General features: G+C 40.9%; 1 protein-coding gene across 1 annotated transcript in view; it reads right to left on the reverse strand.

Annotated features, from left to right (window-relative positions):
• Positions 1 to 23,573, reverse strand: part of LOC121382015 — a 50,514-nt gene that overhangs the window by 7,756 nt on the left and 19,185 nt on the right. The window contains exons 2-4 of the mRNA XM_041511480.1: positions 10,417 to 10,487; positions 4,083 to 4,174; positions 2,834 to 2,998 (exon numbers count right to left, since the gene is read on the reverse strand). Of these exons, the coding sequence (XP_041367414.1) occupies positions 2,834 to 2,998; positions 4,083 to 4,174; positions 10,417 to 10,487 (328 nt within the window). The remainder of the gene's footprint in view (positions 1 to 2,833; positions 2,999 to 4,082; positions 4,175 to 10,416; positions 10,488 to 23,573) is intronic.

Below are 23,573 nucleotides of genomic sequence, written 5' to 3' on the forward strand. Positions count from 1 at the left end.
GGTTTTATATGTGGCTTCGCTTGTACGGAAATGTATAATCTAAGCAATACAATGTAAGTAATGTTTGATTTCAGTAATCATAAACGGCTCTAAAAGTGAAAACATATGCCGTAGTGTTTAAAAACTAGGATCTGTCCCTTTAAAATACATTTTTAAAAACTGGGGGTTAAGCTGCTCATTTCAGATATAATGGGAAGCGTCTTTGACTAGCCTAGTTCCGCAACAAACAAAAAAATGTCATCCTATTTTACTAGCCAGATGAAAATAAAACAAAACAAAAAACATTTCACGATAACAAACACTGTCACCCTTAACACTAATAGCAGGGCTGGTAACGTTAACCGTGGAATGAAAAGTTGGGTGCACTTCGAATTTTGACCTGTTAAGATACTATTTGATGTACTGCTACTTTAAAGACACAGTCGCACGGCTGTTGGTGTATTAAGGACACATGGATTGCATGGCGTGCTTCTGATTTATTGCTACGTAGTCAAAATGCAGTTATATACTATTACCAAAACCATCAATATATATGTGAGTAGCAATGGTAACTGCAACAATCAGGCACGGCGGAAGCAAGTAGATATTGAGGTGTGTGGGGGGGGGGGGGGGGGGGCGCTGACTGAGATTGAATGCGCAAAACAAAGTTTCTAAAGGGTTCGGGGGTATGCTCCTCCGTAACATTTTTGAAAACTAGATATCCTGAAATGTAATTTCCTGCAATCTGCAAGTAAAATTTATCTCTTCCCTAAGTCACTTGCACCGACCAGTGATCCATAACTGGTTCAACAAAGGCCATGGTTTGTGCTATCCTGCCTGTGGGAAGCGCAAATAAAAGATCCCTTGCTGCTAATTGGAAGAGTAGCCCATGTAGTGGCGACAGCGGGTTTCCTCTCAAAATCTGTGTGGTCCTTAACCATATGTCTGACGCCATATAACCGTAAATAAAATGTGTTGAGTGCGTCGTTAAATAAAACACTTCTTTCTTTCTTTCTTCCCTAAGTTTTACTACAAATATTAATTTTGATTCAGAATTATTGGAGTGGCTAGAGCCCCCCTTCCTGCTCCGCTGTGCCTGGCACCAGCAATACGTCGATTGCTAGTTCAACTATGGATGCGTTGCTATCACAGTTGTTGTTGAATTGTCCATAGTTTCGGTAGAGTACACAGTGGACTATATTCTATGACTAGATCACTCAACAACGGCTAAACTGTCATTAAAGCTGCATGTTATGGACGAATACAATAAACCATATTAAATGTACATGTTAGTCACTAGTACAAAGGTTACAATAGAAAACCCGACATGCTATCCGAAATCGGCAAGCTCGTATTATAGTGGTGTCGGGGATACGAAAGTTTAGTGCCGTTGGTGAACTCGAACTTGACAACGCTGGAAAACTATCGGCCTTTTAGACACTGTACTGGAAGAGCGTTTGGTCGTCAAAGTAGACAGTGTCTGATAGTAAGTTCATTCTAGTCCTATCTTTTCATGTAAACACGATGCGGCTTGGAGGACATTTGAGCTAATCTATAATAACTAACTAAAAAAGTGTCAAATTTAATAATTCCTTGATGTCGGTAGGTAAATGAAGCGGCTTTCCATTTAAGACTGTCACAATCATCAATGTTCGGCATCCAATAGCCGATGATTCATTAACCAACGTGTTTTAGTGGTTATGTTAAACAATTTACAAGACTATTGTCATACTATTACAAGAGCACTACCACAACTGCAATACCATTACATTAGTATTTTAGGTTCTATAGCAATACTGTCACAGCAGTCATATTTACCGCAGGAGTCAACCTTACAAAATATCGATATCATATTCATAACAAGTGAGAAATAACAACTGTGTTGCTGACTTTTCGGGACAAATTAAATGTATTTATTTACGTATTTCGGGCAATATGTGTTTGGGTATTTTAATAGGTAAACAGCCGCTCGGCCGTGTCTTTATAATATATTACATATATTTATTTTTCTACAGGAACATGTTCTCTCCACAAGCAGCCGTAACATATACTTAGTGTAGGTCACTGAAGAACAGCGAAAAACCATTCTGGTACGCTCCTTTATTCTTTAGTTCTTTGACGTCAAGCATGAAATATTTAGCCAATTATCAATAATAGAAAACAAATCCGGTTTTTATTTTTATTAACAGCACCTGAACATCTTTTAAAGAGTCATTTTTCTATGTGCGCGGCGCAGTTATGGAACGCGGGAAACGAACGAATCAACAGAAGCTTTTTAAAATGAGTGGCGCAGTTTTTGGTAACCGGCCCACATCGCGTCAAAGACCACGTACATGTACACGAAAAGACGGCTCATATAGTTATTTCGACATTTAGTCAAGTAAGAAAGAAATAGAGGATACAGGGACCGTTTTCCGGTTGTTGTTTTTTTACATGGCGCAGGCGCGGTTAACAAGACTCGCACTATTCATATGAAAATATTGCGCTTCCCAGGTGTTAAAATTAACAGCCTGATGAAAGTGGGTTCATCTGATATATGACCAAACTGACGAGTACTGTAACGATATCAATTTTATTTTCAATTCTTTATTTACTTTAAGCCTTCATACTTGAATGTGACTTACTGGAGGACGCCTTTGCGAGAGTGTAATTGTCAATAACTTTGCACATAAACGCCCACTATCGATAAAGAGAAGATAAACCTGTGGCGTGTCAGGAGATCGCGTTCACCTATATTTTGACTGGTTTTCATCTTATTCCATTTTAACATAATATTAATTTAATTTGAGGTGCAAAAATCAGTCCAGTTAGCGAACGCTCTCACTACTGAACGCGCCTCAGGTGTAATACATACTGTTAGGCATTGTGTGCATTTCTGTCATATATCCCGATGGTACTGGCAGGTATACTGGTGGGGGGAGCTGGTTTGTTATCGTTGCTTCGTAAGATGGGGGCGGATAGCTGGCAATGTAGGAAGGAGGGGGTCTTGGCATAGAAACGATGTTTGGATTTCCAGCCCCTGAAAAAAAGTTATCTACGTTGTACAAAACCATAATTACATCGAACAATCATAAAAGAAAAAATATGTATGTAAAACTCGAGATGTAGATTTGTAAATAAAATGGTTACGTTCTGTTAACTCACCTACTGACTCGTTGGTTCATTCATTCATTCATTCTTTCTTTCTTTCATTTATTAATTAATGCATTCATCCATACATACATACATTCATCTATACATCAATTAATTCATAAATTATTAGATTTTTTAATGAAAATACATAGGATATTTCTTTTCGATTATAGATTGTGATTTAAAATGAGTTAAAGCCATGTTAAAAAAGAAAGAAAAATAGATGCCAAGAAACATACAAACAACAACACTAGAAAAATGTTTAGTGAATATTATGAATTTCTGTAAATATTTACATTTTCAACATTTCAGATATAAAAATGTATATAATGTATATTTATATTATTAATTCTCGAATGAACAAATCCTACCTATGAAATTAATGACGCGGTTTAGGTACTGACAAATCCTACCTATGAAATTAATGACGCGGTTTAGGTACTGACAAAAACCTGGCTATGAAATTAGTGACGCGATTTATTTACGTACAAAACCTGCCTATCGAATTAGTGATGCGGTTTTGGGTTGTGACAAAACCTACCTATGAAATTAGTGACGCGGTTTTTTGTTCTGACAAAACCTACCTATGAAATTAGTGACGCGTTTTTTGTTCTGACAAAACCTACCTATGAAATTAGTGACGCGTTTTTTTGTTCTGACAAAACCTACCTATAAAATTAGTGACACGGTTTTTGGTTCTGACAAAACCTACCTATGAAATTAGTGACGCGGTTTTTGGTTCTGACAAAACCTACCTATGAAATTAGTGATGCGGTTTTTTGTTCTGACAAAACCTACCTATGAAACTGGTGACGCTGTTTTTTGTTCTGACAAAACCTACCTATGAAATTAGTGACACGTTTTTTTTGTTCTGACAAAACCTACCTATGAAATTTGTGATGCGGTATAGGTACTACAAAAAAAACTACCTATGAAATTAGTGACACGGTTTAGGTAAAGACAAAACCTACCTATGAAATTAGTGACGCGGTTTTTTGTTCTGATCTTGAAGTAGAACATCAGCAGGATGGTTACCCCGACAACAAATAGAATCAAAACGAACCTGAAAGACAGAAAAAAGAAGTTACGACACTACTAGAGTACATTGACTTATGAATAATCGACTATTGGATCTCAAACATTTGGTGATTGTTTTTACACGTAGGCTTAGACGAAACCAGCTGCACCTTTCCATAAGCAGCAAGGGATCTTTTATATGCATTTTACCACAGACAGGACGGCATATACCACGGCCTTTGATATACCAATCGTATTACACTGGTTGGGACGGGGTATATGTCCATTGATAATAGGTCCACTGAGGTGATTTGATCTTACGACGCTAGCACCTCATGCAAGCCGTATACTGACTGAACTAGACCCCCTTTCCCCCCGCAACGTGAAAGACAAAACTGAAGTGAATTAGGACAAGTTCAGCTATGTTAGTTGGCAATTTGGCGTTATTACATATATGTGTTCATTATACGAACCTGTTTGATATGTAGTTGTGTTGAGAGAAGGGGTGCACCTATATTCAACATAAACATTTTGCATCTTGCAAACTTGTAGGAATTGTATCCGAGATTGAGGGAGGGGAGTGGTAAAACACAAGCTTGTTTGGGGACCTAAATAATTTAGGGAGTGCGACGGCACAAAATTTGGAGAACCAAATAGTAATGTTTTGTATGACAATTTTCAGCTGTATATATTTTTATGACAAACCGTAAAACGTATTGTCCTAAAGTGGATCCCAACCACCATAACCGTACGAGACAGGGGGTGGGGGAGGGGAAGGGAAACTACTCACTAGTGCACCAGCAAAACCCACCATAACCGTACGAGACAGGGGTGGGGGAGGGGAAGGGAAACTACTCACTAGTGCACCAGCAAAACCCACCATAACCGTACGAGACAGGGGTGGGGGAGGGGAAGGGAAACTACTCACTAGTGCACCAGCAAAACCCACCATAACCGTACGAGACAGGGGTGGGGGAGGGGAAGGGAAACTACTCACTAGTGCACCAGCAAAACCCACCATAACCGTACGAGACAGGGGTGGGGGAGGGGAAGGGAAACTACTCACTAGTGCACCAGCAAAACCCACCATAACCGTACGAGACAGGGGGTGGGGGAGGGGAAGGGAAACTACTCACTAGTGCACCAGCAAACCCACCATAACCGTACGAGACAGGGGGTGGGGGAGGGGAAGGGAAACTACTCACTAGTGCACCAGCAAAACCCACCATAACCGTACGAGACAGGGGGTGGGGGAGGGGAAGGGAAACTACTCACTAGTGCACCAGCAAAACCCACCATAACCGTACGAGACAGGGGTGGGGGAGGGGAAGGGAAACTACTCACTAGTGCACCAGCAAAACCCACCATAACCGTAAGAGACAGGGGGTGGGGGAGGGGAAGGGAAACCACTCACTAGTGCACCAGCAAAACCCACCATAACCGTACGAGACAGGGGTGGGGGAGGGGAAGGGAAACTACTCACTAGTGCACCAGCAAAACCCACCATAACCGTACGAGACAGGGGGTGGGTAAGGGGAAGGGAAACTACTCACTAGTGCACCAGCAAAACCACCATAACCGTACGAGACAGGGGGTGGGGGAGGGGAAGGGAAACTACTCACTAGTGCACCAGCAAAACCCACCATAACCGTACGAGACAGGGGGTGGGTAAGGGGAAGGGAAACTACTCACTAGTGCACCAGCAAAACCACCATAACCGTACGAGACAGGGGGTGGGGGAGGGGAAGGGAAACTACTCACTAGTGCACCAGCAAAACCCACCATAACCGTACGAGACAGGGGTGGGGGAGGGGAAGGGAAACTACTCACTAGTGCACCAGCAAAACCCACCATAACCGTAAGAGACAGGGGGTGGGGGAGGGGAAGGGAAACTACTCACTAGTGCACCAGCAAAACCCACCATAACCGTACGAGACAGGGGGTCGGTAAGGGGAAGGGAAACTACTCACTAGTGCACCAGCAAACCCACCATAACCGTACGAGACAGGGGGTGGGGGAGGGGAAGGGAAACTACTCACTAGTGCACCAGCAAAACCCACCATAACCGTAAGAGACAGGGGGTGGGGGAGGGGAAGGGAAACTACTCACTAGTGCACCAGCAAAACCTCAAATGATACATATATTCGGGCATTATGTGCCAGCCTGAGACCTTTTTACCATGTAGTGCTATCATTCTACCCTCAAACCTATTTGTAATCCATGTAAAAATGTGTAGTGATTCGTTTGCAACCCTATACAGCTGTTTTGTAGTAATGCTAATATGAATAAATGTTGTTATGTAGATTCGAGAATATTCGTTTAATTCGGACAAAAAACTGCTTGCTTCCTACAAAAATGGGAGCCCGTACGCCTATGCCATCCCCCTCCCCTCTGGCGTAGCTGGTGGGGGTGCATATTAGCCATGGCTCCCCATTCACGCTTTTTTCTCTACTATCTTTTATATTTGCGTCACCCCAATATTCGACTGACAGACCGTGTGGGTTGCTCACCCCCACCCCCAATGTGCGTGACCCCAGTATAAAATCCTGCCTATGCCAATGCCACGCCCTCCTCACCCACCAGCACCCCAGGCTCCTATTGGTCTCGTTTGACGTAAAGATTTGGGTTTGCTTTCTTGCAGGGAGTACCGACATTTATTACTATTGTTTTACCCAGTGGACATTGTTTTACACCAGTGGTAAAGCGCTCGCCTGATGCGCGGTCGGTCTAGGATCGGTCCCCGACAGTGGGCCCATTGGACTATTTCTCATTCCTGTCTCGGAATTAGTCACTGGCGATGTCAGAGGTTAAAATCCGGGATGGGCGTACCTCAACCGTAAGTGGATATGGACACGTTAATAGAGTTTCCAGTTCAGTCATTCCAGCCAGTGGCCGTGGTATGTACTATCCTGTCTGTGTGTAAAAGATACCTTGCAAATAATGGGACAATGTAGCGGGTTTCCTCTCTAAGACTATATAACAGAATTACCAAATGTTTGACATACAATAGCCGATGAATAGTTAATCAATGTGCTCTAGTGATGTCGTTAAACAAAACAAAACAAAACGTTCACTTGACACATAAAGAAATGATTGAATCTAGCCAGTTCGTGGGCGGGATTTAGCTTAATTGATTGAGTGCTTGTTTGAGGTGCTTGCGTCGCAGGATCGAACGACCTCGGTGGATCCATTCAATTGACTGGGTTTTTTTTCTCGTTTCAACCAGTGCAACACAACTGGTCAAAGGCCGTTGTGTGTGCTTTTCTGTCTGTGGGAAAGTGCATATAAAAGATCTCTTGTTGCATTAGGAAAAATGTAGCGGGTTTCCTCTGATGACTTCGTGTCAGAATTACCAAATGTGTGACATCAAATAGCCGATGATTAATGAATCAATGTGCTCTAGTGATGTCATTAAACAAAACAAAACTTTAAGTTTACATAAAAAGACGTGGCTTTGAGTCTAGCTAGTTCGTGGGCACTGAAGGAAAACCAATGAAGTATTCAACGCTTTGTTACCGTATCTAGGTAGTTATGTTGTTATGTGCATGTACTTCAACCTATCAAGTAGTGGTGTTAGATAGTTTACGGTGTAGGCAACATGCACCGATTGTCAGCAAAGACCTTCATAATCACGTTGTCACCGTATACGTGATCTATTCCACCCCTCCCCCATAGCTTGCAGCACGTGTTAGTAACCAGATAAACACATTTGACGTGTTATGTTTGTGAACAATACTAGAGTAACCATGCATGTAGCTACACGGCTATTTTGAAAGACGGCTTAAACTAGTTTATAATCAGTGTAAACAACAATCTGTTGTGTTATATCTGATTGCAATGATATCTTACTGTTTACCACGTACTGACACAGATCTGATATAAGCCAACGCCAATTAGTGTCCCGGTGACCTTTCATCAAGAAGCACAGTTATTTTTTTTTATGTATCCATGTTTAATTATACTGTTGTAATGTACCATATGCATTTATGTTATTTTTATATTGGCACGAATGTAAGGTACTGATATCTGGGCCCCCAACCCTGACACTACCATATCTGTTTCTGTGGTTATAACTATTATATATATTTTTTTTTTTAAAAAGAAGCAGTTATAATCAACGAGTCATCTCTTCCATAATGTGACAGATAAACTTGAGCAATTTGCCAAGTACATTGTATTTTTAAACGATAATCGTACCATGTGCCCCTGCGCGTGCCGTAACCTCACCGTGGTGCAGGGTGTAACATTCTCTTTGAGAATGGCCAATACAGCACAAAATTGAAATTTTGAGTAAAAGTCAGTATCTATCTGTGATATTTATATTTTTGCACAGTTCTTTACACTGTTTCTATTTAAATCTTGAATTTTTATATTGATGTTGATCATCACTTCATGTTTAGCATTTACCATAGTTTGACACCCAATAGCCGGTGTATTTTTCGTGCTGGGGTGTCGTTAAACATTCATTCATTCATTCGTATCATGTGTTATTAATGTAATGGGTAAATCCACCTCCACTAAGGAGATTCCACCCTCTGTATGACAGTCCAACGTTCTACTAACTGAGCTAACATGGAAATTCCCAGTAGTTATAGCCAGTAGGATCACATTATAGAAATGCGAACACAGACACGCGGTGATGTGGACATCCGGTTTTAGTACTTGAAATCATTTCTGGACGATTTATGTGTCATTACGTGTGGATATTTCAGCTTATTGCGACCATCTTAAATATGGAAAAAAATTGTAATACATTGTTGGGAAAACATAGTTTGTGAGCAGTGTATGAAAGACAACAGATTATTAATTAAAAAAAACCCCACCCGTTCGCGGTTCAGATATTGAAAAATGTTTAATTAAATTACAAATTATCAAATATATTTAGAGTTGTGGCCCCTTTCTTGCTGTGCCATTAATTTAAAGGGCCATTTTTAGATGATATAAACAATTCAAATCACAGGTGAACAGTATCCAACAAAATGCTCGTTATTCATATGTCATTAATATGTTGTATAAAAGTAGCAGTGGTTTTAAAACAAATTAGTCATGAGATGCAGGAAATAACTAGGGTGGTTTTTTTGTAAAATGTGATTACATAGGAAACATTTGGATTCATTTTATAAATATGTTATGCTTCTGTCGTGTCAAAGAAACATCAAACACCTTAAAAATTAACATTAATTTATTTGTTATTGTTTGCGCTCGCTTGATGCGCGGTCGGTCTAGGATTGACTTCTGTAGGAGGGCTCATTGAGCTATTTCTCGTTTCAGCCAGTGCACCACGACTTGCATATCAAAGGCCGTGATATGTGCTGTCCTGTCCGTGGGATGGTGTATATAAAAGACCCCTTGCTACTAATGGAAACATTATAGCAGGTTTTCTCTCATATGACTATATGTTGGAATTAAGAAATGTTTGACTTCCCATAGTCGATGATTAATAAATCAATATGCTCTAGTGGTGTCGTTAAAGAAAACTTTAACTTTTAACTTTACTACAGTCATGACTTTGATATGAGGCCTGTCCCACCAGAAGTGAAATAAAAAACGCAGTATCAGTTTTGTTCGAATTTTTACCATGTCACTAATGACTATTTTGTTTTAACAATGTGCTGCGTGACTTTATCTTCTATACTACAAAAATGCTTTGGCAAGCTTGCTATATAATACAGCACCAACTAACTAAACCTTTTTAACGACTAACTTATAGTTTCTTCTTTAGAATATCAGTGTCTTATATTCAATGTGTTTCTGATCGTTCTAAAGATAAATTGTGGTAGCCCAAGCAAGGGCGGATCCAGAAAATATTGTAGGGAAGGGGCCAAGGACAAAGGGACACATGGACCAACTCCCTGAAATGGGCACTTCAATAAAAAAAATGTAAACAAATGGTTCAAAATGGGTGCACTTTAATTTCATTGGGGGGGGGGGGGGGAGGTTTCCACGGTCCCCTCTTTTGGATAGGTCCTTGTTAAGACCCAGTTTGGGCAGTTACAAATTATACAACGTCCTAATGTTTGTAAATCATCGTACAATGTAGCTAAAATAACAGAAATAATAGTTTTTATTGACTACAGTATTAAAATAATAACTAGATAATGACGTAGGATATTGACTTTATCATGTTCAGGCCATTTCCCATTCTCACATGCACAGGATGACGCCAATAGCCTACGTCATTAACTAGGTATTCTCTATTTATCCCGCAAAAGGGTCAAAACAAAATGTGGTAGAATGTGTGATAGTTGTATTCGTTCCTTCGTCACTGACCGGTATTGTGGTACTCACCAGAAATACCATAGTGTGTACCAGCAGTCAGACACCGATTTAAAAGTGCTACTGCAAGAAGACGCCAGTACCTGAAAATATACATAATGATCATTTTATAGAACTGCAATCTCGTATCCCCGTCATGCAATATATTTAATATATTTGACTAATGTAAAATAAAAGCACAACAATAGCTTCAATAAACAATGTCCCGTGCAAGTTATGTTTGATTAAACCAGTCGTGGGTCTCATTGGTTTGGCAGTCCTACACGCAGTGCAAAAATATAACGTCCTGTAAAGGGTCTTAACAGGCAACGGCAGTCATATACGTGGCACATAGATATAACGTCTTGTAAAGGGTCTAACAGGTAGTGGCAGTCATATACGTGGCACATAGATATAACGTCCTGTAAAGGGTCTAACAGGTAGTGGCAGTCATATACGTGGCACATAGATATAACGTCTTGTAAAGAGTCTAACAGGTAGTGGCAGTCATATACGTGGCACATAGATATAACGTCTTGTAAAGGGTCTTAACAGGCAACGGCAGTCATATACGTGGCACATAGATATAACGTCTTGTAAAGGGTCTAACAGGCAACGGCAGTCATATACGTGGCACATAGATATAACGTCTTGTAAAGAGTCTAACAGGTAGTGGCAGTCATATACGTGGCACATAGATATAACGTCTTGTAAAGGGTCTAACAGGTAGTGGCAGTCATATACGTGGCACATAGATATAACGTCTTGTAAAGGGTCTTAACAGGCAACGGCAGTCATATACGTGGCACATAGATATAACGTCTTGTAAAGGGTCTAACAGGCAACGGCAGTCATATACGTGGCACATAGATATAACGTCTTGTAAAGAGTCTAACAGGCAGTGGCAGTCATATACGTGGCACATAGATATAACGTTATGTAAAGAGTCTAACAGGCAGTGGCAGTCATATACGTGGCACATAGGTATAACGTTCTGTAAAGAGTCTAACAGGTAGTGGCAGTCATATACGTGGCACATAGGTATAACGTTCTGTAAAGAGTCTAACAGGTAGTGGCAGTCATATACGTGGCACATAGATATAACGTTCTGTAAAGAGTCTAACAGGTAGTGGCAGTCATATACGTGGCACATAGATATAACGTCTTGTAAAGAGTCTAACAGGTAGTGGCAGTCATATACGTGGCACATAGATATAACGTCTTGTAAAGAGTCTAACAGGTAGTGGCAGTCATATACGTGGCACATAGATATAACGTCTTGTAAAGAGTCTAACAGGTAGTGGCAGTCATATACGTGGCACATAGATATAACGTCTTGTAAAGGGTCTAACAGGCAACGGCAGTCATATACGTGGCACATAGATATAACGTCTTGTAAAGAGTCTAACAGGTAGTGGCAGTCATATACGTGGCACATAGATATAACGTCTTGTAAAGAGTCTAACAGGTAGTGGCAGTCATATACGTGGCACATAGATATAACGTCCTGTAAAGGGTCTAACAGGTAGTGGCAGTCATATACGTGGCACATAGATATAACGTCTTGTAAAGGGTCTTAACAGGCAACGGCAGTCATATACGTGGCACATAGATATAACGTCTTGTAAAGGGTCTAACAGGCAACGGCAGTCATATACGTGGCACATAGATATAACGTCTTGTAAAGAGTCTAACAGGTAGTGGCAGTCATATACGTGGCACATAGATATAACGTTCTGTAAAGAGTCTAACAGGTAGTGGCAGTCATATACGTGGCACATAGATATAACGTCTTGTAAAGAGTCTAACAGGTAGTGGCAGTCATATACGTGGCACATAGATATAACGTCTTGTAAAGAGTCTAACAGGTAGTGGCAGTCATATACGTGGCACATAGATATAACGTCTTGTAAAGAGTCTAACAGGTAGTGGCAGTCATATACGTGGCACATAGATATAACGTCTTGTAAAGGGTCTAACAGGCAACGGCAGTCATATACGTGGCACATAGATATAACGTCTTGTAAAGAGTCTAACAGGTAGTGGCAGTCATATACGTGGCACATAGATATAACGTCTTGTAAAGAGTCTAACAGGTAGTGGCAGTCATATACGTGGCACATAGATATAACGTCTTGTAAAGGGTCTAACAGGCAACGGCAGTCATATACGTGGCACATAGATATAACGTTCTGTAAAGAGTCTAACAGGTAGTGGCAGTCATATACGTGGCACATAGATATAACGTCTTGTAAAGGGTCTAACAGGTAGTGGCAGTCATATACGTGGCACATAGATATAACGTTCTGTAAAGAGTCTAACAGGTAGTGGCAGTCATATACGTGGCACATAGATATAACGTCTTGTAAAGGGTCTAACAGGTAGTGGCAGTCATATACGTGGCACATAGATATAACGTCCTGTAAAGGGTCTAACAGGCAACGGCAGTCATATACGTGGCACATAGATATAACGTCTTGTAAAGAGTCTAACAGGTAGTGGCAGTCATATACGTGGCACATAGATATAACGTCTTGTAAAGGGTCTAACAGGTAGTGGCAGTCATATACGTGGCACATAGATATAACGTCCTGTAAAGAGTCTAACAGGTAGTGGCAGTCATATACGTGGCACATAGATATAACGTCCTGTAAAGGGTCTAACAGGTAGTGGCAGTCATATACGTGGCACATAGATATAACGTCCTGTAAAGGGTCTAACAGGTAGTGGCAGTCATATACGTGGCACATAGATATAACGTCTTGTAAAGAGTCTAACAGGTAGTGGCAGTCATATACGTGGCACATAGATATAACGTCCTGTAAAGGGTCTAACAGGTAGTGGCAGTCATATACGTGGCACATAGATATAACGTCTTGTAAAGAGTCTAACAGGTAGTGGCAGTCATATACGTGGCACATAGATATAACGTCCTGTAAAGAGTCTAACAGGCAGTGGCAGTCATATACGTGGCACATAGATATAACGTCTTGTAAAGGGTCTAACAGGCAACGGCAGTCATATACGTGGCACATAGATATAACGTCTTGTAAAGGGTCTAACAGGCAACGGCAGTCATATACGTGGCACATAGATATAACGTCTTGTAAAGGGTCTAACAGGCAACGGCAGTCATATACGTGGCACATAGATATAACGTCTTGTAAAGGGTCTAACAGGTAGTGGCAGTCATATACGTGGCACATAGATATAACGTCTTGTAAAGGGTCTAACAGGTAGTGGCAGTCATATACGTGGCACATAGATATAACGTCTTGTAAAGGGTCTAACAGGTAGTGGCAGTCATATACGTGGCACATAGATATAACGTCTTGTAAAGGGTCTAACAGGTAGTGGCAGTCATATACGTGGCACATAGATATAACGTCCTGTAAAGGGTCTAACAGGTAGTGGCAGTCATATACGTGGCACATAGATATAACGTCTTGTAAAGGGTCTAACAGGCAACGGCAGTCATATACGTGGCACATAGATATAACGTCTTGTAAAGGGTCTAACAGGTAGTGGCAGTCATATACGTGGCACATAGATATAACGTCTTGTAAAGGGTCTAACAGGCAACGGCAGTCATATACGTGGCACATAGATATAACGTCTTGTAAAGGGTCTAACAGGTAACGGCAGTCATATACGTGGCACATAGATATAACGTCTTGTAAAGGGTCTAACAGGCAACGGCAGTCATATACGTGGCACATAGATATAACGTCTTGTAAAGGGTCTAACAGGCAACGGCAGTCATATACGTGGCACATAGATATAACGTCTTGTAAAGGGTCTAACAGGCAACGGCAGTCATATACGTGGCACATAGATATAACGTCTTGTAAAGGGTCTAACAGGCAACGGCAGTCATATACGTGGCACATAGATATAACGTCTTGTAAAGGGTCTAACAGGCAACGGCAGTCATATACGTGGCACATAGATATAACGTCTTGTAAAGGGTCTAACAGGTAGTGGCAGTCATATACGTGGCACATAGATATAACGTCTTGTAAAGGGTCTAACAGGCAACGGCAGTCATATACGTGGCACATAGATATAACGTCTTGTAAAGGGTCTAACAGGCAACGGCAGTCATATACGTGGCACATAGATATAACGTCTTGTAAAGGGTCTAACAGGTAGTGGCAGTCATATACGTGGCACATAGATATAACGTCTTGTAAAGGGTCTAACAGGTAGTGGCAGTCATATACGTGGCACATAGATATAACGTCTTGTAAAGGGTCTAACAGGCAACGGCAGTCATATACGTGGCACATAGATATAACGTCTTGTAAAGGGTCTAACAGGCAACGGCAGTCATATACGTGGCACATAGATATAACGTCTTGTAAAGGGTCTAACAGGTAGTGGCAGTCATATACGTGGCACATAGATATAACGTCTTGTAAAGGGTCTAACAGGCAACGGCAGTCATATACGTGGCACATAGATATAACGTCTTGTAAAGGGTCTAACAGGCAACGGCAGTCATATACGTGGCACATAGATATAACGTTCTGTAAAGGGTCTAACAGGTAGTGGCAGTCATATACGTGGCACATAGATATAACGTCTTGTAAAGGGTCTAACAGGTAGTGGCAGTCATATACGTGGCACATAGATATAACGTCCTGTAAAGGTAGTACTATACCAAATAACTTCCGGCTGGGTCAAAGTTCGAGGTGCACCGAACTTTTGATAGAGAAGTGAACACCACAAGTCCTGTGATTGGTTATAAATGTGAGTGTGTTGGTTGTAAAAAATAATAGTTTCATCTGGGTAAAATAAATGTGCAATTTTATTTCATCTAGCACCAATGTGTCAAGTAGCCTTGTGCTTGAAACATGTATGGGGTACCTGTAAAAAAAAGTACTCAAATTTTGTGCGAAACTAGGGTAGTCATAGACGCTACCCGTTATCTCAGAAACGAGCAGCTTGACCCCCATTTTTTCTGATTCACTTTAAGTGTAAGGGGTGGTAGTATTTATATCCGTGGCGTTTATGTCGGTTGATACGTGTCCTGCAGGTAGGAGTTTTAGCACATAGATATAACGTCCTGTAAAGAGTCTCTATAGTGGCAGTCATATACGTGGCACATAGATATAACGTGATTTGGTAGTATACACCCTAAAGTGTCTAACAGGTAGTGGCAGTCATATGCGTGGCACATAGATATAACGTCCTGTAAAGAGTCTAACAGGTAGTGGCAGTCATATACGTGGCACATAGATATAACGTCCTGTAAAGAGTCTCATAAGTAGTGGCTCATACAGCAGTGGCAGTCATATACGTGGCACATAGATATAACGTCCTGTAAAGAGTCTAACAGGTAGTGGCAGTCATATACGTGGCACATAGATATAACGTCCTGTAAAGAGTCTAACAGGTAGTGGCAGTCATATACGTGGCACATAGATATAACGTCTTGTAAAGAGTCTCATAAGTAGTGGCAGTCATATACGTGGCACATAGATATAACGTTCTGTAAAGAGTCTAACAGTAGTGGCAGTCATATACGTGGCACATAGATATAACGTCCTGTAAAGAGTCTAACAGGCAGTGGCAGTCATATACGTACATAGTGTTCTGCAAGTGGCACATAGATATAACGTCTTGTAAAGAGTCTCATAAGTAGTGGCAGTCATATACGTGGCACATAGATATAACGTCCTGTAAAGAGTCTAACAGGTAGTGGCAGTCATATACGTGGCACATAGATATAACGTCTTGTAAAGAGTCTAACAGGTAGTGGCAGTCATATACGTGGCACATAGATATAACGTTCTGTAAAGAGTCTAACAGGCAGTGGCAGTCATATACGTGGCACATAGATATAACGTTCTGTAAAGAGTCTAACAGGCAGTGGCAGTCATATACGTGGCACATAGGTATAACGTTCTGTAAAGAGTCTAACAGGTAGTGGCAGTCATATACGTGGCACATAGGTATAACGTTCTGTAAAGAGTCTAACAGGTAGTGGCAGTCATATACGTGGCACATAGATATAACGTTCTGTAAAGAGTCTAACAGGCAATGGCAATCATATACGTGGCACATAGATATAACGTCCTGTAAAGAGTCTCATACGTAGTGGCAGTCATATACGTGGCACATAGATATAACGTCCTGTAAAGAGTCTAACAGGTAGTGGCAGTCATATACGTGGTACATAGATATAACGTTCTGTAAAGAGTCTAACAGGTAGTGGCAGTCATATACGTGGCACATAGATATAACGTTCTGTAAAGAGTCTAACAGGTAGTGGCAGTCATATACGTGGCACATAGATATAACGTCCTGTAAAGAGTCTAACAGGCAGTGGCAGTCATATACGTGGCACATAGATATAACGTTCTGTAAAGAGTCTAACAGGTAGTGGCAGTCATATACGTGGCACATAGATATAACGTTCTGTAAAGAGTCTAACAGGTAGTGGCAGTCATATACGTGGCACATAGGTATAACGTTCTGTAAAGAGTCTAACAGGCAATGGCAGTCATATACGTGGCACATAGATATAACGTTCTGTAAAGAGTCTAACAGGCAGTGGCAGTCATATACGTGGCACATAGATATAACGTTCTGTAAAGAGTCTAACAGGTAGTGGCAGTCATATACGTGGCACATAGATATAATGTCCTGTAAAGAGTATCATAAGTAGTGGCAGTCAATACGTGGCACATAGGTATAACGTTCTGTAAAGAGTCTCATAAGTAGTGGCAGTCATATACGTGGCACATAGATATGACGTTCTGTAAAGAGTCTCATAAGTAATGGCAGTCATATACGTGGCACATAGATATGACGTTCTGTAAAGAGTCTCATAAGTAGTGGCAGTCATATACGTGGCACATAGATATAACGTTCTGTAAAGAGTCTCATAAGTAGTGGCAGTCATATACGTGGCACATAGATAACGTTCTGTAAAGAGTCTCATAAGTAGTGGCAGTCCTCCTACACGCGACGAATAGATATAACGTCATACAAAGGATCTTATGGAAGTGGCAGGCCTACACACGATGCATAGATATAACGTCAGTTAAAGAGTTTAACGGGGAGTGGCAGTCCTATAGAGGTCGTAAGGATGTACACGGTATCTTTGGTAGTGGCAGTCCTCCTATGATAGACGAACCAGTAAGGCCCAAAACACAACAAAGCTGGGTCTGGGTGTGGCGAGTGTGGCAAAGTCATCATCATGTCTGGTGTATTTTGACATCTGGGTCTATAACTGTTACTATTTTTCAACATATGTATATTAACTGCGTGATACCTTTAGATATATTTTGTTCTATAAACAACAACAATACCTATAAGAATCTTACTTTGATTAATTTTTCCTGTTGTTTATTAAGACAATTTTTTAAAAATAAAATGCGGCTTACACAGACTGCAGCTGCCAGTCTGGCAGTGTGAAATAAAATATCGCATGTTCTATTTCGTGTGTTGCCATATCTGTAGTTCGCGCCAATACAGACGCAGAGTGTTTTGTCACATTCTATTCAGTGCATGGGGCGGGAATTAGCCCAGTGGTAAAGCGCTCGCTCGATGCGCGGTCGGTCTGGGATCGATCCCCGTCGGTTGACCCATTGGGCTATTTCTCGTTCCAGTCAGTGTGCCACGATTGGCATATCAAAGGCTGTGGTATGGGATGGGATGGGAACTCTATTTATGTACCCATATCCACAGAGGTTCAGGCACGCCCACCTCGGATTTAACCTCTGACTTCGCCAGTGACCAACTCCGGGGCAGGAGGGGGGGGGGGGGGGGGGGGGGGAGAAGGGAAGTTAAATATGTATGGGGAATAATTTAGAAGAGTGGTATGACCACTTAAAGCCAAAGCAAAATAAATTGGGGACTTAAACTTTTTAACTAGTTTTTAATTTAATATATTTTAAAAGCACCAATTCAATATTAGTTAATTCAGGTTATGGATTTACAGTTAGTATTTAGACGGTGCAGTTAATTTTTCAGTCGGGCTGGACTAAAAAATTATATATAACAGAGAACAATATTATATTTAAGACTATTTAAATAGTTAATTATATTCTTTAAGCCCTGGAGGAATAAGGATTCGCAAAGGGGGGAGCGTCGCGCCCAATCTGGTCAGCGCTCAAACAGGCGGGTAGCCCAGTTCGGCTGGTCCGGATTTCCATGGGGTGGAGGTTTCGGGGGAGGGAGGCCTCCTACCAGGCATTCTATCGGCCCAAACCGCCTACGCCCTAGGGCACCCAAACAGCACCCTACCACGGCGTCCCCCCCCCCCCCCATCCCGCCCAGCCCCAAGTTATCCATGTAGCACAGTAGGGCGATATTTAAGATGATGATGGTATAGGGATAGGAAGGGAGGGAATGATAGGATGGGAATGATGAATAGTAGTGAGAGCCCGCCAGGCGGTGAAACGTATAGCTGAGGAGATGGTGGCTAATCTGATGCTGAGCCGTCGAGAGGTGTCCTCGTAAAGTTCCTCAAGCATTCGTGAGCATTACATCCCAAGGGATGCGTCACCTATACGGATGACAAAGTCATTGCTATATAAGCCTAGGTTTCACCCAGGTAACCACTAATCGTTAAGTGGGTGCCTCTGAGTATCGGCCAGGTTTTCTTTTTTTAATATCTTGCTGTGGTATGTACTACCCTGTCTGTGGGAAGGTGCATATAAAAGATCCCTTCCTGCTAATCGAAAAGAGTAGCCCATGAAGTGGTGACAACGGGTTTCCTCTCTCAATATCTATGTGGTCCTTAACCATATGTCTGACGCCATATAACCGTAAATAAAATGTGTTGAGTGCGTCGTAAAATAAAACATTTCCTTCTTCTATTCAGTCCGTTTCATTTTCGACTAGTACCATACTCGCCAGATCCAGACAGCCCGAGATCCAGTGTGTTTTGGGCCTAAAGGATGCAATAACGGCTTTATGTCTTGTCTACTTTACATTGTGCAGACAAGGTTTTGATTAAAGTTTGTTTTGTTTAACGATACCACTAGAGCACATTGATTAATTAATCATCAGCTATTGGATGTCAAACATTTGGTAATTATGACTCGTAGTCATCTGAGAAAATCCGCTACATTTTTCCTAATGCAGCAAGAGATATTTTATCTGCACTTCCCCACAGACAGGAAAGCACATACCACGGCCTTTTTCCAGTTGTGGTGCACTGGTTGGAACGAGAAAAAGGTTTTGATTAAGGAAAACGGTTTTGTTGTTCTGCGAAAAAAAGACCCCAAAACAAGCCACCCACCTAAAGCCCTAACAAAATACCCGAAACAAACAAAATACGGACATTTTAACTGAACACCCCCACCCACCCTCGCACGCGCCCCTAGGAACCGGCCCAAGTGGTTTGGTAACAGAAAGCTTTCAAACTCATTCTCCAAAAAAAAAAGTGACTAATTTCCAAAATACACATATACAGAATTTGACATGTTTACACAATACTACATCACTCATACAGCATTTATCCTAGAGTTGACAATTGTTTAATGTTATATGCGTACGTGTGTAGTGTTTGGAATTCCATTGTGGAATATATAATTAAATATCGCATAATTCCCATATGTGACAAAGTTCATTGCAAAATCAGAGAGACTGTTGGAAATGTTCATGTAGAGCAATCATTGCACACAGTGTTTAAAAGGACATTCCTGAGTTTGCTGCATTGTAAGATGTTTCCGACTAATAAAATATTTCTACGATTAAACTTATATATTAAATACATTTTCTGGTTTAGAATATCAGTTGTCTGTAGATTCAATGTGTTTCTGATCGTCTTAATATTTGTAAGTAGCCCAAACTGGATTTTGTCTTCAAATAATTTCGTACGTACCGAAAAACAATATTTTAAGAAATAAAATAAAATTTAACCTAATACAAGTAGTAGAACGATCAGAAACACGTTTGATATACAACCACTAATATGCTATGCAGAAAAATATATTTGATATGCAATTACAATCGTTAAACAGTCACATTTTAAAAATTGCAGCAAACTTAGGACTGTGGTTATTTTAGACGACGTAAACAAAGACCGCAGAGTTAACCATTTAATAAATGCAGAATCACATTACAACATGCACGATCTATAATGACGACAGTGTACCTAAAAGCGAGTCTTCTTTCTAATAAATAACTGCAAAAAACAAGAGAAGCTAATAAATTACATTATTTCTTGGTGCATGTGTGTAAGTGTTATTATCATGCGAAGAAAGCGTAATTTGCTTTGGTCATGCACGTAAAGATCACCGCGTGCATTGTGTTAGTGGAATTTCTAAATCACACAGAGGGTTCAGGTTGCATTGTACTAAAGCAGACGGTTCCGTGTCAAAGTTCGAGGTCAAATATTTACGGAGTAAAAGCAGCTGCGGCTCTGATTGGTAGTAATATGTGACTTTGATTATTTGTGCAAATTATCCATTGCTAATAAATAAATGCACTTTTATTTAGTATACAGTTGTTATGTATTATACGCTGGAGGTTGAGCCCAGTATACAGTTGTTGTGTACTATACGCTGGAGGTTGAGCCCAGCATACAGTTGTTGTGTACTATACGCTGCAGGTTGAGCCCAGCATACAGTTGCTGTGCACTATACGCTGCAGGCTGAGCCCAGCATACAGTTGCTGTGCACTATACGCTGCAGGTTGAGCCCAGCATACAGTTGCTGTGCACTATACGCTGCAGGTTGAGCCCAGCATACAGTTGCTGTGCACTATACGCTGCAGGTTGAGCCCAGCATACAGTTGCTGTGCACTATACGCTGCAGGTTGAGCCCAGCATACAGTTGCTGTGCACTATACGCTGCAGGCTGAGCCCAGCATACAGTTGCTGTGCACTATACGCTGCAGGTTGAGCCCAGCATACAGTTGCTGTGCACTATACGCTGGAGGTTGAGCCCAGCATACAGTTGCTGTGCACTATACGCTGGAGGTTGAGCCCAGCATACAGTTGCTGTGTACTATACGCTGGAGGTTGAGCCCAGCATACAGTTGCTGTGTACTATACGCTGGAGGTTGAGCCCAGCATACAGTTGTTGTGTACTATACGCTGGAGGTTGAGCCCAGCATACAGTTGTTGTGTACTATACGCTGGAGGTTGAGCCCAGCATACAGTTGTTGTGTACTATACGCTGGAGGTTGAGCCCAGCATACAGTTGTTGTGTACAATACGCTGGAGGTTGAGCCCAGCATACAGTTGTTGTGTACTATACGCTGGAGGTTGAGCCCAGCATACAGTTGTTGTGTACTATACGCTGGAGGTTGAGCCCAACATACAGTTGTTATGTACTATACGCTAGAGGTTGAGCCCAGTACAGGGTAACTCCCAAGATGGAGCTGCGATTATCAGCATAAATAAGTGTTACTAATAAATAGTAATAATACAAAACATTCATCAAATCCCTTAAATGGTATTTGACCTCTTGAAGGTAGATTATATCGGGGTGTTACACTTGTTATTGACATACTGCCTGGGTGCGTTGATACACTTCTTAAATCAGTTATATTGATAAACTTCAACATTATCGGCAATATGAATTGATTTGGTTCGAAGGAACCTTCAAGCAGAATATATTTTTGGTGCTGTTCAAAGCAATTATTGTATAATCAACTTTGTTTAGTACTTAAAATACCAGTCATATGTGCGGCTGTATGTTTTTTTTCTTTCTGACGGGGATTGTGAGGGGAGGGTGTGTGTTAAAAAGGCACCTACAGTACTCCAGTGTAAACTAAGATATTGTAAAGGCAATTTCCCTTCAGAAATACACAGCCAAGCAACATATTACATCTTGCCAAGAACAATATAATAACAATACATGTGCCATATGAAGACAGAATAAATGTACGTCAATTAATGACTGCGGAATTATTTAGGCCTACTTCAACTTAGCCCCCTTCATTTTCATTTATTTACCATCGTTTCATTTTTAATCACGTAGTGTTATAACGTTATATCATGATACCATCGAAAACAATATAATTCCATACAATTATTATCAACGGTGCAGTAGGGTGTATACTACCAAATCAAATCCCATAGACGACAATAGTAACATATGTGGCTAAAACTCCTACCAGCAACGTATCAACCGACATAAACGCCACGGATATAAATACTACCACCCCTCACACTTAAAGTGAATCAGAAAAAAATGGGGGTCAAGCTGCTCGTTTCTGAGATAACGGGTAGCGTCTATGACTGCCCTAGTTCCGCACAAAATTCGAGTACTTTTTTTTACAGGTACCCCATACATATTTCAAGCACAAGGCTACTTGACACATTGGCACTAGATGAAATAAAATTGCATTTTTTTTTAACCCAGATAAAACTATTATTTTTTACAACCAACACACTCACATTTATAACCAATCACAGGACTTGTGGTGCTCACTTCTCTATCAAAAGTTCGGTGCACCTCGAACTTTGACCCAGCCGGAAGTTATTTGGTCTAGTACTACCAGTAAAATGCTATATTAGACATCATATTATTGAGCAATACTACTGACCCAGTTCTAAAGATCATTGACCATTACTGAGGGAAACACAGTTCATCGACTATTGAATATCAAAGTAAAAGTAAGTCAATGGACGATCCACATCAACATATAAAAAAGTCAATAGTTAAGACCAACACAGTTAGCACAGCCAAGAGGACAAAGTATTGAGGTCAGCTTTACACGAGAACTAAGAAAAACCGTTTAGAGTGCTGTCCATAGAAACGCTATGGACATCATTTATGGCCGTTTTAATTACGCGAAAGTATTCCCTAGATTATAATCAATACACTAACGATATTTGCCTCAAAACCGATAGAATCATCACATACATAATATACAATGTTGTTTGTTGATGACTCGCAGAAATGCGGTGCATATATTAATAATTGACGAGTTCAGTAATAACCGAGAATACACATATTTGAAAAGCTAAGTAATAGAACAGTATGAAGTGGTTCACAAATAGCACGGTTTATCGGGAGTCGAACGACAATGATGTATGTCAGTGGAATGCTTGATACCAGGTCAGACCCAGTCCAAAATAACCAGGGGACAGTGTAAAGAGAATAACGACACGTCGTATAAATGGCGTCTTCAGGGTGCCGAACGCTCGCGAACAATTTGATTGGTTCCATCGCCTTCTATTATATTATATTCATCTAACGCTAGATGAGAAGAAAAACTAG

Source organism: Gigantopelta aegis, chromosome 9, assembly GCF_016097555.1.
Source record: "Gigantopelta aegis isolate Gae_Host chromosome 9, Gae_host_genome, whole genome shotgun sequence".
Taxonomy (NCBI): domain Eukaryota; kingdom Metazoa; phylum Mollusca; class Gastropoda; order Neomphalida; family Peltospiridae; genus Gigantopelta; species Gigantopelta aegis.